The sequence below is a fragment of the Ips typographus genome, linkage group LG6 (assembly GCF_016097725.1).
Source record: "Ips typographus isolate SLU linkage group LG6, UJ_Ityp_2.0, whole genome shotgun sequence".
NCBI lineage: Eukaryota > Metazoa > Arthropoda > Insecta > Coleoptera > Curculionidae > Ips > Ips typographus.
In genome coordinates this window covers 8,352,467-8,367,707 of record NC_138427.1, presented here as the reverse complement: position 1 = coordinate 8,367,707, position 15,241 = coordinate 8,352,467, and the positions used below count along the sequence as shown (strand labels likewise).

The 15,241-nt window shown below is 32.5% G+C and overlaps 1 protein-coding gene across 1 annotated transcript; it reads right to left on the bottom strand.

Moving 5' to 3' along the window:
- Positions 1–8,668: 8,668 nt before the first annotated feature.
- Pka-C1 (Protein kinase, cAMP-dependent, catalytic subunit 1) lies at positions 8,669–14,703 on the bottom strand. The gene is made up of 2 exons (XM_081981993.1): positions 13,233–14,703; positions 8,669–12,562 (listed from the first exon to the last, which is right to left on the bottom strand). Exon 1 carries the CDS (start codon positions 14,310–14,312, stop codon positions 13,251–13,253), a length of 1,062 nt encoding a protein of 353 aa, XP_081838119.1. The 5' UTR covers positions 14,313–14,703; the 3' UTR covers positions 8,669–12,562; positions 13,233–13,250.
- Positions 14,704–15,241: the final 538 nt, after the last annotated feature.

Below are 15,241 nucleotides of genomic sequence, written 5' to 3'. Positions count from 1 at the left end.
ATTTTCGCAAAAATCATTTTAAATGTTAATTTTCAATATCAATAGCTTTCTGACTAATAAGCTTTGAGAATGTGGTCCGGCAACACTTTTAACATTTAGCTAAATTAATTGAAAAACTGTGTGAAACTTGTCCTTATAGAAGTTGCAAAATTAAAAAGATATACGTCATAAAAATTGTGAATATTTTTCATTGTTAGCGTTTCATTTAGATGGGGAGGGTAATTTATTTACCTCTAAAAACTTTCCCTCTTAAAAGCCAGTTAGGCAATTAAACACAATCACCAAACACTCAGTAAATGGTAAATTCAATAAGGACAAACTGTTTCCTCATCAAAACTAACTACATATTTCTATAGATGGTAATAAAAATATATGAAAATCCCAGTACTTTAGTAATAATTACATCATTTGATGACAAAAATACTCCCTAGAAAATAAGCGTAATTACACCATACTCTTTAAAATACCACTTAATTACTAGTTATAATTCACTCTTTGAAAGAAACTTTAATCGTCCTCATTTGGCTGCGTTATTAAGTTTAAATGTATTGTCTGTGTACAGAATATTAATGAAATAAAGTTGATTAGAGTAGAGAAGCCAAACTTTGTTTTATTTCATCAATGTCTAATTTATTGATGTTGTGGTGCAGGTATTATACATTAGCAGTTTATGAAAGCCTTTGTTTTACCATCTGGAGAATGATTAGAATTCTTTTTTAATTATGTATTAGTTGCATTGTTCTCATTAAGCAGATACACAGAATATATTGAGTATTTGTATTATTACTGCTTATTATTAATTTAAAACAAATCAGATAGTTAATCGACCAGAAGCTGATAATAAATAATATTTTGCTGTAGTAAAGTTAAAGTTGTATTTGGCACACAGTAACGTGGCTGTAATGGATACAAGGACTCTAGTTAGTGTCCAAAGAACACAACATTAAAAATAATCTACAGTGTGACACATTTAATTAAAGAGAATTTTGGTAAACTGGTTATAGTGTCTGCTTTAATTACAACCAAAAGTAGAAACGACACTGTATGCACATGCATTGGCTTTAAAACAGTTCAGAATGACAAATTAAATAATTTTTCCAACAAATTCATAATTTATGATGGATTCCTATAAAATAAAAATCCTATTCCAAAACCATAAACCTAAATAATAAAATCAGCATTAATAGTGCTACTCCAATTTGGTTTCTCAGTACTGCAGTTTCACCATGTATTAATGTCAACCAAACTATTTCCTCTAATTTGAAAGAAAACGAAATACGTCAGTATGTTCTATTTAGATTTCTTTTTAAAGCTCAATTTGCACATGTTTCTTCAAAGTTGCATTTGATTATTTATTTTCTTATTGACGTCTAAAAGTTTGTTCCAATTTATTTTTTCGTTTATTTCAACCAGAAAAGAGTCAAGTTGGTATGCATGATATGTATATTTACAACACATATTCAAAAGATAAAATACATTTTTTGGCTCTTAACTTCTTCTTTATTGTCGTAATAAACAATTTTTTTTTTTAAATAAACATAAAAATTTTAACACAAAAATGTAACACTTTTAGATTGTTTATATTAGATTTTAATTATTTTCATATGTAATGGCTCCACCATGATGACCATACAACCATATTCATTGATATGCAAAATAAAATAAAAAAATTAACTGATTATTAGATAAGTAAAATCCTAAAATCTAGATTTCTATAACATTAAGAACATACAGTTCCCTCTATTATTCGAAAGCTGAACCACTTTTCTGATATACTACTTTTCATCTGCGTGCATTAGATATCGCCACAAGCTTTTCCATGGGTTTTCCACGCCTATGTACGACCGGTTGCCTATCAATAGGAAAACAGTTTTACATTGCTCTATCCTAGTTTCAGAATTCTGGGCTTTTATCTTTGTCGAGTGTTCTTTATCTGGTCGACAGGAAGGAGATATTGAGTTGGTCCTCTCACTCTGGCACTCGTCGCAGACCTTATTAACTATTAAGCGTTTTAAGGTATCCCCCTTTGTATTCATCTACTCAACTATTTTTAGTCAGGTGTTTCTTACGTAATCCTGGCAATTTTCCTTTGGTATGTTTATAAAACGTTTTCTTGGGTCGTTTTTAATGGTTTCCAGGAGTTTGTTCAAACGTCGTCAGCTCATCAATGAAATAGTATTTCGGTCGATTTTCCGAATTGACGTCAGTCTGTTATTATGTACATCTAATAAGCTTATCAGTACAAAAATCAAAAAATAATTTTTACTTTGTTAATGTTTATTATACATCTCCAATATGTTGTACATACTAAGTGTCACTTCACAGTAACTAATCTCATCAATGTAGTAACATAGAAAAAATGCACTTAAATAGTTTGTTAATAAGTAGTATAAATTTCCAAAATTAGTATTTTGCTTTCGTTGCTAAAAATCTGGATAACGTGATCTGATAAAACACAATGATAACGTCCATAGTCAATAAAACAATGTTTAAGCGTTTATTGTGCGAAAGTAAATAAAGCGTTACTTTCATATTCTAAATTTTAATTAACATGCCGTTAGCAACATAAATAACGACTCAAAACAAAATTTAATAACTAGCAGGAATTTGGTTTAAATTGGTTATTTTGAGAATTACGTGTATTTTAGAGTAAAAGAACTCTCTTGGTGGGAAACCCAATGAATACAGGTTTCATGACAATATGACAAAACTATGAAAGAACTAAACACTTTTAGAATCAATTCCAACCTGTTATCAAAAGCATTATCAATATCTACGATGAAACATGTTAGGAAACTTCTAATTTATGTAACTCACAGTCTTATTGTTACATATAAAATCCATAATCTGATTACACAAAGAGCTAGACATGGATAAGTCTGAAACCTATGTCAGGCAATTTTTCGCATTATTTCAAGAGTGTAATATGTATTAGCAAACAATATAAAACAGAGAGCAGACAAAAGGTATTGTTGGTGTAGTCATTTTTTACGAAAAGTAAGTGCGTCAATCGAATCTCTAGTCGAAAAGATTAATTGTGCGTTTACGTATTTTTCAGTTTGCGGATCAACTAAATTAATCGCATTTTTTGCGTAACAAATTTATAAAGTAAACCGATTTTTCTTCTAGTATCAGCGACCTAACCTACTGACACCGACTGTCTTTACGTAAATGTTAACGCAAACCTGTTTCGGTCTGTAATTGTTATTCCATTTTAAAATGCATACTTTTTGTGGTCGTGTTTAGGGTTTCGTCATGCGAGTTACATGTGACGACCGGTTATAAAGTTCTATGGTTAGCCATAAAACGTACTGAAAAAAAACTGACTTAAACTAAGAATAACAATAATTGGAGGCAATTTTTTCTCCTCCACCTCGACGAATTACATTGTTTCAACACTGACCTTCGCACAACCTTAAAAACAAACCTAATTAAAATCGTAATAATATAATGGTTTACTAATTATAATTCTTCCTTCCTGAATAGTGTTGGAAGTCAAAAGACTGTTCTTTGTATTGCTGTTACTTATTGTAAAACCCACTAGACCAAGTAGTCTACAAACAGTTTGTAATATTATTCTTCTTTTTTGTACTTGTTAAAAAGTTAATTTATATTACAAAATTAGTGCAAATTATTCACAGTAATTTCTGTATTCACAATTGCAACAGGAATTTTGTTGTAATCAATCAAATTTTATCTTATCAAATTTTTTAATGCAATCACAGTGGTAATCGATCAAAAAAAATTGACAAAAAGCTATCAATTTATCTTTAAGAATGTCATATCCGCCGACCACTAACTGAGAGATGGTATGTCATCGTATTGAATAGAATTATCTCAAATTTGTATGAGCAATCTCAAAATAGTAGGTATGTTTATAAAAATATTATTTTCAATAATTGCTTCAGTACAGCCTACAAACTTATTTTCGGTTTGTGAGCTCATTCAACCTTAGAAATTAGAATCATCAACCAAACATGCAAATTATGAACTAATTATAAACGAAACGTGGGGTACGCACACGTTATGCAAAGAATAGAATCGATAAGGTAATAAATGTCCTTAGTCATTCATCTATACACACCTGATTGGGTGAATACTTTTTTAGATATTTAAAGAATGTTGCTTTTAAAATTTCTCAATAGGTTATACTGATAAGAAACTTCAGACGCAAATTTAGATGCTCCTATTTAGAATTTAGTAAGTTCCGTTTAGAAATGTTGAACATTGATTCCAAAATGTTTTTAACAAAAAACAATATTACCTTTTGCTGTTAAAACTCTAAAAATAAGTTATTATCTGATATGTAAGAGAAATAAATTCAAAGTCATTCAATGTTCAGCATGTCTTTGGCAGCAAAACAATCAGAAAAATAAGCTTTGAAAAGAAACAGTAGAAACAACGAATAAATAAAAAATATCTTTCCTATAAATTTAAAATTTGAATTAATTGTGATGACAATATCTTTTTTATTACTATTTTAGTTTATGATCTATGCTGGCTCAACATTTTTGGTTATTTTAGTTTAAGGTCCTGATAAGTACTACAGTTTTGAAGAACACTATTTTATCTGTCTATTATTTGATAACATACCAATACAAAATTTTAAGATAAATAAATTGATCTCAGACACGGTCATTAGCATTCTGATAGAATTTTACTAATTATAGTGATAACGTAAGTATTGTGATCCATTAAATAATTCCTTTATCGAATATCTAATGATACTTTTAAGTTAACAGTACATTTTGAAATTTACTTTAGACAAATGAAGATGATGAAATAATTTATTGTCTTCTACTTCGCTTATTTTGTAGTGAGAAACAATAGTGGTGGTAAATAGAAACATTGACCTATTATAGTAATTATTGTAAACTCTCAAGAGGTCTTTATTCTAGTAAGGTAGTACTGCATTTCAGATGATTTCTATGGATTTTTTGGGATAATTTTACTTGGAAACCAACCTCCAAATTAAAACTAGAATACTCTTACCTAGGTCATTTTGAGTAACATTTTATAAATGTATTCAGTCTCATCCTAACTTATCTTCAAAATAACAGAATAAATATTTTCTGATTTTAATTAGGCAAACCTTATCTAATATTTTAAAAACACAATACCGAATGGCAATACAATATTAGAATATTAGACAATCCTAAGTAATTTATAATGCTCTACTTAACTGTAGTATGATGAGAAATTTTGTAAAACCTGAGAATTATGACGTATTATTTAGTACTTTTTAAGCTTTGTGAGCAGGTGTTAATTAAAATCCAACACAACAAATTGCGCCACAGGTTGATCGTCATCCTATCCGATTTCCATGCAGTTGCGTTTATATTTTTAATGGAAAAAATCCATCGATGGCAGCTAATCCCCGTTGTTGCGTCACAACTTATCGAATAACAATTATCGTATTTACGTAAACTCGGTGTCATATGGTTCATTCGTAACAATTTCTAGATTTAGCCCTTGGAAAATCGATATAACGGCTTTCTAGGTTGTCGGACCGTGCTTATCGGCCTGTAAAAAAGTCCGTTTCAGAACCGATATTGTTATACTCGTAGTTTCATGTCGGTGCAAAAAGGGCACTTCAGTGAAGTTCAGAACAAAAATGGATAGTTCTGAAATTTTAGTTTTAACGCATTACATGAGGACATTTGAACTGAATTTGGTGTGAATAGGCACGAGTTTCTCTCTAACTAAATAGATCGTTTAGGTTAAGCAGCTCCCAGGAAACGCAATTACTAAAAACTTAGAAACTAATCTAGGAATGCAAATGGATTCTGTCTCATTCGAACGATTTATGTCACGCAACTGGCGTTTAATTCGTCCAATTTATATAAGATCTGGATGGGTGAAGCCCCAGTTATATCCTGTTGAATCAGGAAAAACATGGTCACTGGTGGGATTTGTCTGGGTTTTTTGAAACATAAAACAGTTTTAGATTTTAATTCGTATTGCTGGCCGTTGTACAACAATGTGCATTAATAATAGCGCTCTCAAAGTTGGTTTATTTTTAGAGCTTTCCCGTCCACGGTCGGTTTAGCATTGACCGATGGGTTATGGCACTCGTCTCCCGGACATTTATTACCTACCCAACGTCCAATAAAATTATACAATTCTGTTTATAATCGAAGAAATAGTTTTCCAAAAAGTTTTTCTAAATGTATTAAGCATGAAACAGAAAGATCTGGTTTAATAAACCAGATCCAGAATAGAATAAGTTAAGAATTTAAGGATTTTGAGTTGGTCCTCAGTATAAAAAAATGGGGTTTTCTGTGCCCTTTTATTTTCTAGCTTCCAAAATAAAGACCAAAAAAAAAGTTTGTATAACAATTTTTTTGATTAATTTTATATTGGAAAACGCTGATCGTTTACGTTAATAACAAAGAATTTTTTATACAGTAGACCAGACTTTTTAATCTTTTAAGATACTAACCAACTGACGGCAAAATTCAATTTCGACCTTAAATTGGGAAATCTATTCCTTTTGTCAAAATAACAGAAAAGCTATCATTAAGCATTGGCTCTATTTCGCCCGAAACACGAAAACCTTTACACGCGCTCTATTAAGTAGATGAATTAGTCTCGTACAAAAAACCCACAGGCGGGATAACTTGAACAATTTATCTTCCATCATTACAACATTGTATTATTTCTACGGGTTATAAACAGTAATTATTAAAAATTCTCATTTTGCCGCCAAACATGTTACTATTAAGAGCATTATTACTAATCGACGATTAAACCACTCGTGAATAAGACAAAACCCTCGAACATCTGGCTTAAAGTAGTTGTAAACAAATATCTATACGATTAGCAACAATAGAATTCCAAAAAAAACTTTCCAAAATTGCGCTATGAAAATAGATCTCAGCTGGCTGAAAATGCTTTACTAAAACACCAGCAAAAATAAGTTGCATTACGATTGGCGACAGAAACCGCGAGGTTATTCAACGAAAATAACTGTTAATTTGGAAACGGATAGTTTATTGATAAGACCTTCATTAAAGGATGATCCTAATTCTAGAAGGATTTGCCATTTTATAAAATAAAAAATCGGTGAAATAATCAACGAATATTGAATGACCTAATTGTTCACGTTTCCACACTAAACCAGCAACCGTGAAGGGGGATGTTTGCGATCTATTCTCCCCCACTATAATTTTGTTTATATAGGCCACTTCGGTTAATTAGTCGGGAGGTGCAAAACCGATACTGAACAAGGGGGATGATTCAACTATAAAACCTTTCAAAGCAATAAAAGATGAGATCCATTGACTTGCAAGTAGTTTTATCTTGTTTTCCTGAAACCTGAAAGTGTAAATGGTTTTTTGCTGTAAATGTTGTAGCGCAGGTTTACAGACGTTATCAATTCTTTATCTGGAATTAAACTATTTTATATCATTTCATGCGAGCAAATGCCAAATGTGGAAACCAGAGTACAAACAGTAAAGACAGAAAATTGAATTGAAAACTACTTTTACGGTTCTGAAAGAATTTCTTCGACTTTTGTGGAATTAATAAGCTGGATTCATTATATTCGTAGCAAGTATGGAAATTTCAAAATTAGGAATTCCATGATAGGAAGAAACATTTATTGCAAATGAATGCTCTAGAGAAAGATGTAAGTGACACGTGTCATGTCCTGTCATTCGACTGGTGGTCACATGACCACTTTATCAGGCTGTCTGATTTTCTGTGATCAACAGTCAGAGTTAAGTAAGCTAAGCATAACTTTGTAAATGACGTCACATTCGCTTTGGCACACTGACACAAATGTCACTTAAAAACTTAAGCTTAACCTTTGTCTGTCTAAAGCATTGTCAACAATAGTCCTCTCTTCTTTATTGTAGGATTACTATTTAAAATTTTGTAATTTCCATACCTGTACACACTTAACTATAATGATATCGACTGCAATCTGTATTAAAATAAACTATAGCGTTTAGCAAATCTGAAAAGGATTAGCTGTAAAGCTTTTATAAAGGTTGTAAAATTCTGTTTTTACTCTGTATGTGTGGGCACAAAATGAAATAAACCTTCACTCACCTGCGCTTCCTGGATTTTAAATTCGGAAATCGATGGGGGACATTATTCAGATCGAGTTTCCGTTATGGGGTTCTTCTAATCGCGAATAAAGGCGGCCGATATAAAATCAATTTGGCTTCGTCCCTTTATGTTTACGTTCAATTCTCCCCAGGCTTTTTGTCGCCACGAGGCATCAACCATCTCTAATATCGCCAAAAAAAAATCCAAACCACAAAACGAGCGTAAAATATCTTGGAAACCTGAGACACAACAATAAAACACAATTCGAATAAATTTAGCGGGTTTGAATAATAATCGGATCAAGTTGTAAAGTCTCCTCAATCACTTTGGTGCGCTTAAAATAATTGGTGATGGAACGATTTCTGGCCTTGGAAAACTTTTAAATCGTTAAGAAAAAACCGCATTTGCACCAGCCACTTAAGGAAATTAAATGTACGTTGCAAAGGCATTTGATGAAGAATGTTCGTAATTATCTTGCATCTTTTACAGATTGCCTTAAAGAGTTCGGGCAATCACTTGGAGAATTTTTCCTTTTTATTGCTAGTTGAGAAGGAGATTGTAATTAACGGGTTACTCTAAAAAATTCAAAGAAAAATGAAATTAAACAGAAATACACATTTACACCAATCACTTTATTGAAATTTTATCACAATTATTATAACTGCATCTCGCTATTATGTATTTCTACTAATAGTGGATTTACAGGTAAAAAATTAACAACAAACAAAAATTAAATGACTTTGAGAGTTGAGCAACAAAATATCTAACTTTAATTAATAATTAGGGATGTATAATTCTATTGACAAACATAATGCTATAGGGACAAATAAAACTATAGTACATACACTTAGATAACTCTTTCTAGGTAATAATAATAATAATAAAGTCTATAACAATAATAACCGTTTCAAAAAATTCAATACATCTTGTTTTTTTTTCTCCTAACCACTGTCTGTTACTCATAATTTTATATTTAGCAGAATAATGAAATGTTCTCTTCTCGTCGAGAGACTTTATTATACTACGGTATTGACAAGGAAATTCTACGTTACAAAATTTTCGAATAAAAGCTTTTTTTACGACAACGACTACAAAAACGTCCCAAGCGATAATAATCATAATGATACTGAAACCCCAACTTCGTTCTCAAAGAGGAAATCAAGCTTCTACTTAGGTACGGAAAACTGGTAAGGTTTGCAATTTTCTTATGACACACACATGGCTGACTCGAATTATTTATTTATTTTTTATACAATACACAAGGTTCCCTACCCTCATTACCGCTACAGTAACCTACTGATTCTATAATATAGCAACTCTTTATACGATTTGGTTTAATTAAGCCATACAGTGCATAATCTTATCGTATCGGGACGATCGATAATCCCATTTGACGCCTTAATTCTAATCGAATTACATTAATAAAACAACCAATTAGGGATTTTTTCACTATTATGTCGACCTCAAATTATTTAGTTAATGGATATATAAAGGTAGTTTTATGCAATGACAACAAGTCGAAACTACCATTGGAGTTTCCAAAGTATTTTTTAGGTTAATTCATTTTGATGGGTTTGAAGTTTCCAACAGCAGTAAAACTGAGAACTTGGCTTAGTTTCAAACATACGGCCCTTGTAGCTTGCCAAACAAATATTTCATTTGTACAATCAATAGAAACTAATAATGGAATTTCAAAATGTCTAGTTCACGTAACAATCACCTCACAACGATATTTTAAGGAAAAAACGTCTAAAAATATAACTGGTGGTTTCTAGAATCAACATGTTAATCCTCCTTATTAGACAGGACATATACACATGGTCTTCTGACGTCAACTTGCAACACTTCAACACTTTAGCGATTGAGATACATATTACGTTATTGACGCCAATTTACATTTTGGGTATAAAATTATGCTGAATGTTGACCGACGAAATTTTACGTAAATAAACGCTCTAAAAGTGAGGATAAACGTATTTGGCAAAGAAGTGCTAGAAGATTTTGTTTTATTAACTGCAAAGTCAGTTTAAACTCTAAAGCATCTTACAGTTATTGTTCAGATTGACTATAGTATAACTATACAACTGGCTTTTCGTTCAACCTGATTCAAAAGCTACAAGTTATGCAAACAACTCCAATCATTGTCGAATATCAACCTCATTTTTTAGTTAAGTCAGTTATGATCTAAATCGACTTAAAAATAACTTTTAATCGCCTACACTACTGTTTGGATACCATATTTTTCACGACATTTCCAGGAAAATGGCAATCTAGCTGGAAAGATCTAGACCATCCGAGTTGACCTTCTGGGAAATCGGGGCCCAGACGCCATAACAAAATTCAAACACTCCTAAAAATAAAACCATTGCCAGCGAAATGCGGGGGGGACAACGGAAGTCCCCCACGTCAAGGAAGATCGTAAACAGATTTGCATAAATGTGCAGAATACCGTACATATTGTATACAAATTGAATGATCCCTCAGAACTGGAATAAAGGGACGAGAAAATGGTGTGTCCCTAGTTAGGTAAAACTAGTTAGAAAGTTGGATTAAAGGCTAGTACCAAATTTGCGTGGATAATAAAAAAACAAATTTAATCGAATGATCGTCCATTGTTCTCCGCAAACGGATTTTTAAATTAATAATTAAATCCCACACTGACCTAGGCACATCAGTATTTGTGATGGAGAGTTGTCGAATAAACCATTGGGGATATTCAATTATTTGCCAGAATTTGCATGTGGCTATCAGAATAAAACAAAAAAAGCCAGATTACTCACTGACCTAACATTTGCAAGGCACAGTAAGAAAATCATTAATTTTAAGATTGCGCGCGTCTACAATAGAATTTCCTTTGCATGTTTCAAGGTAAAAGTCGTACAATGAACTGAAAAAAATAATAATAAAAATAACCCGTTCTCCCACCTTGATGTGCTCAAATTTATATGGTCAGCAAACGACTTTGAGAATGTGGGAGCTGAAAAAAACAAAAATGACGCCTTCAAATGTGATGAAAAGATAGAAAAGAATCTGGTCTGGTTAACACAAAATAAACTTTTCCCTAAAGCAATTCAGAGCAAAGTTATTTAATTTTGTAGTACGCTTTTCATCCAAGAATGAGGGCGCGAGAAAATACGCGACTGTATCTTGGGGGTTAGATTTTTTGAAGTATAAAGAAAGGAAAGGCAAATAAAAAGTTTTTACGGTTGAAAGATTGCTAATTCTTGCTGTTATGCTATTTGAGTTTTCTTCCCTCTTCATGACTCACATGCCTAATTTTGAAACATCAGACTTAACTAGCAATGTTTTATAACGCTAATAGATACACATTTAAGCTGTTTACTTTTTCAAACTGATGTCAATGCATAATACTAAAAATGCTAACTTGAATAATGGTCAACGGCCTAATGAAAAATCTATCAAGACATTAAAAAATCTTTAAAAGCAAATTGTAGCGTCTCTAAACCTGGCACAATATGAATCTGTATCTGCAGCTAATATATTTTTACAGGATTAAAAACGAAGTGACAAACGTAACAATAAATTGACTAGGACTTCTATTACAATTTATAATATAAGGGGATTTATTAGCCCGTTTAATGACCCACTATTTTATTTTCAAGAAAAAAAGCACTCCAAGTTGAATATTCAGAAAGAACAGACTTTTAGAGCCTATTTGTAATACTCAAAGAGCAAATACTGAACTTGTTGGACTTAATCTAATATTTGCATTCTTAGAAGTAGAAACTAATTAACCATGTAAACACTGGACAATGCATAGAATAAGACTTAAAGAGATTCATTATTAAAAGTGAAGTAGGACTCTTGGTAGGACTAGACCAATTGAGCTATGACTGCCTAGTATCTATTATGTGTTGATAATAATAAAATAGAGAGTCTTAAACTGTCAGGTTATATTTACTCTGTATTAGGTGGCTTACATAATGTCTGACTGTAAAAATACTCTGATTATCTTGTAATGGTTTAAGCTAAAATTCTAGTCAGTTTGAGTCACAGATCAAGTTCCTCAATACATTTGTCATTAAAAAATCCTCTATTTCTCTTTTCTCACACTTTACCTAAACCACCTTATACAAATCTTTCTACATAAGTACTGCTTACTTTAAAATGGCGTCTCAAACCTAATATGTCCAGAATCCTGAAGCTAAGCACCTCTAATAAATTAAGATTGTATTATATGACTTAGAATTCTATGCCTCATGCATACTATTACTAACTGTTTTTTTTTTAATCATGCCTGAGGAACCCCCTTGACCCCTCACAATTTACATGAATTAACTGGTTTGCTTGCCCTATTTAATGTAAATAGTGCTAATTGCTATAATACAATATTTACATTTAAAATTAATAAATAAAAGTATTCTTTGTAATATAGTACACTAAAAACCATCATCACATGATACGCTAACTGATCAATTGCCTTTGCATGCTGTTTGAGCTGTTATAACTCAGATCATTGAAGGTGTAGGACATTGCTGGAATCCAACTGAAAATTAATAAAAACCCTTTTACTCCTAAATGGATACATAAAAATAAGTGACATACACATGTATAACTGGATTAACATTAAAGCTATGTAAGCCTGACCACATAGAGATAACTTATCAGTCTCACTATCAACATTTATTTAAAAAAGCTTTTTGGTGTAAAAGTGTTTTTTTGGTACCTACTTTTAAAAACTAACATGAAAAAAAAATCATTATTTTTTAACAAATTAGGCCAAAAATCAGATGTTATTTTCATAGATGATCAAGCCCATAAAGAACCTTAAGTTAACAGTTATAGTAGGCAAATATTATCTTTTTAATTTTCTTCTGTAATTCCACAAGTCTTTTGTGTTTTAAATGATTGTCTCATTTATCTGTGTACCTATACCTAGGTGTATACTTAAGAAGTAAATAACATTTGCTTATCAACAAAATAAATGCAAATCACTGTGACTAGGACACTTTTTGCCTAATATTTTGTAAAAGAGTGACTTGCTCCAATAATTATAATAAAACAGATAGGAAAAAAAACAATGTTATAAAATCAGATGGTACCTAATGAGCAGGACTGAATAAACCTCCTAGATTTTATTATCCTTTACATTTTTAACAAGGACATAAAAACCATAAGCAAAACAACCAAAAATAACAAACATTTATACTTCTTACCTGTAAAAGCAACAATTCTTAAAATTCAGCAAACTCCTTAGCACACTTTTCAGTTGAAGATATGCGTAAAGCTTCTTCCTCATAATCATCAAAATTGCTGGTATCTCCAGGGCCCTTGCATCTAGGAATGAAAGGTGCCTCAATTTTCTTTTGAAAAATGGCAATCCAGTCTGTGGACTGAAACCACTTGTGACCTTTAATGTCATTGACACCAGCCTTTAGGTTGCCATAACGTTTGGTCAGGTCCACTTGCAACAAGTTTCTCAACAGATCCTTCAAATCAGAACCAAAGTGGGATGGAAATCTGACCTTTCCAGACACAATTTTCTCATAAATTTGTATAGGTTGATCAGCAAAAAATGGAGGGTATCCGGCTGCCATTTCATAGACAAGAACCCCCAAAGCCCACCAATCAACTGCCTTGTTGTAACCTTTACTAAGAATGATTTCAGGAGCAAGATATTCAGGGGTGCCACAAAGAGTCCAGGTTCGACCTTTTACGCGTTTGGCAAAGCCAAAATCAGTGACTTTAAGATAGCCCTGTGAGTCTATCAATAAGTTTTCAGGCTTCAAATCCCTATAAATCAGATCTAAGTAATGCAGATACTCAAAAGCAAGTACTATCTGAGCAGCATAGAACCGTGAGTGAGGCTCAGAAAACCGCCCTACTTTTCTCAGATGTGAAAACATCTCACCACCTGGGACATACTCCAGAACCATGTACAGGTTGGAATTGTCTTTGAAATGAAACCTGAGACTAACTAAAAACGGGAAACTAATCGCTTGCAGGATTCGCTTTTCATTCAAGGTATGCTCAACTTGTTTGAGTTTAACCACTTTCTGTTTATCTAGGATTTTCATGGCATAGTATTCTTTGGTGGGTTTATGTTGAACAATCATGACTCGCCCAAAGGAGCCCGTCCCTAAAGTCTTTATCCGTTCGAAATCGTCTAGGGACGCAGTATTAGTTGGGTTCTTCTTCCATTTTTCTTCAAAATCTTCCTTGGCCTGGTCAAGGAACTCCTTGACAGATTCTGCGGAATCGACCTTTTTGTTTGCCGTAGCGGCATTGTTGCCCATGGTTTGTACTTTTAAACCTTCCAGGGCTTCGAATTTCCTTTACACGCTCCGCCTGAAGCACCAAGTAGGTTGCAAGAGCGGCGGAGGACACAAAATGTCACTAATTATCCTACCTACTATGTCAACACGCACTCCACATATCCATTTTGGTTATTCAGTCCGATCTTCCTCTGAACCCCCCAAACCGAACGATCGCGTTTAAAACGACGTTTTACGGCCACTACCCTTCGACGCGATTCACTAATAATTACGATTATTTCACAGGTGAACGATAAAATGGCTGCAATAGATTCACCTGTCCTTGTGAGTTCTGAATTTCACTTCATTTGATAAAAATTCAAGACAAGAAATTGGAGACGGACGTCACGAACGACGCCAATCAATGACATTAGAAAACTAGGTTAGTTTTTAACGTCAAAGTTTGGCGACGCCACAAGTATGGCGGAAAACAAATTTCTGTAATGTCACAGATTACTGTTTTATCAACAATGCCGATTTTCAGTGTATGCAGTATGTGGATCTAGAGGGCGCGAATTTAAAGAAATTGAAAATTTAAAAAAAAAAAACAAAATATACAAAAAAAACTGCTGTATAATAATAGAGCAGACGAAATTCAAACTCAATCCTGGAGTATACATTAAATAACCTTCGAAAATACCCTTTAGCCGATGAAGTAATATTGTAGTAACCTAATTAATTCGGTATCTTTAAATAGCTGTCCTACATTACTTAATCATTGCGGAACTGCATTATTTAAAAAGCATACCTTGCAATCTCGCCTAAAATGTGCATTAAACTTGAAGGCACACCTTGGCATAGCATCATAATTCCAAAAATAAAGAAACAGAAAATTTTCAAACTGTGGAAAATTCCTACTTGAATCAGAGCGGAAATTGGGAAAACGTGCACTGTTGCCATATCGCCTTCCA

What these genes read in the sequence shown, in the direction of transcription:
- Pka-C1 (XM_081981993.1), bottom strand. Translation starts at nt 14,312, where the DNA reads ATGGGCAACAATGCCGCTACGGCAAACAAAAAGGTCGATTCCGCAGAA.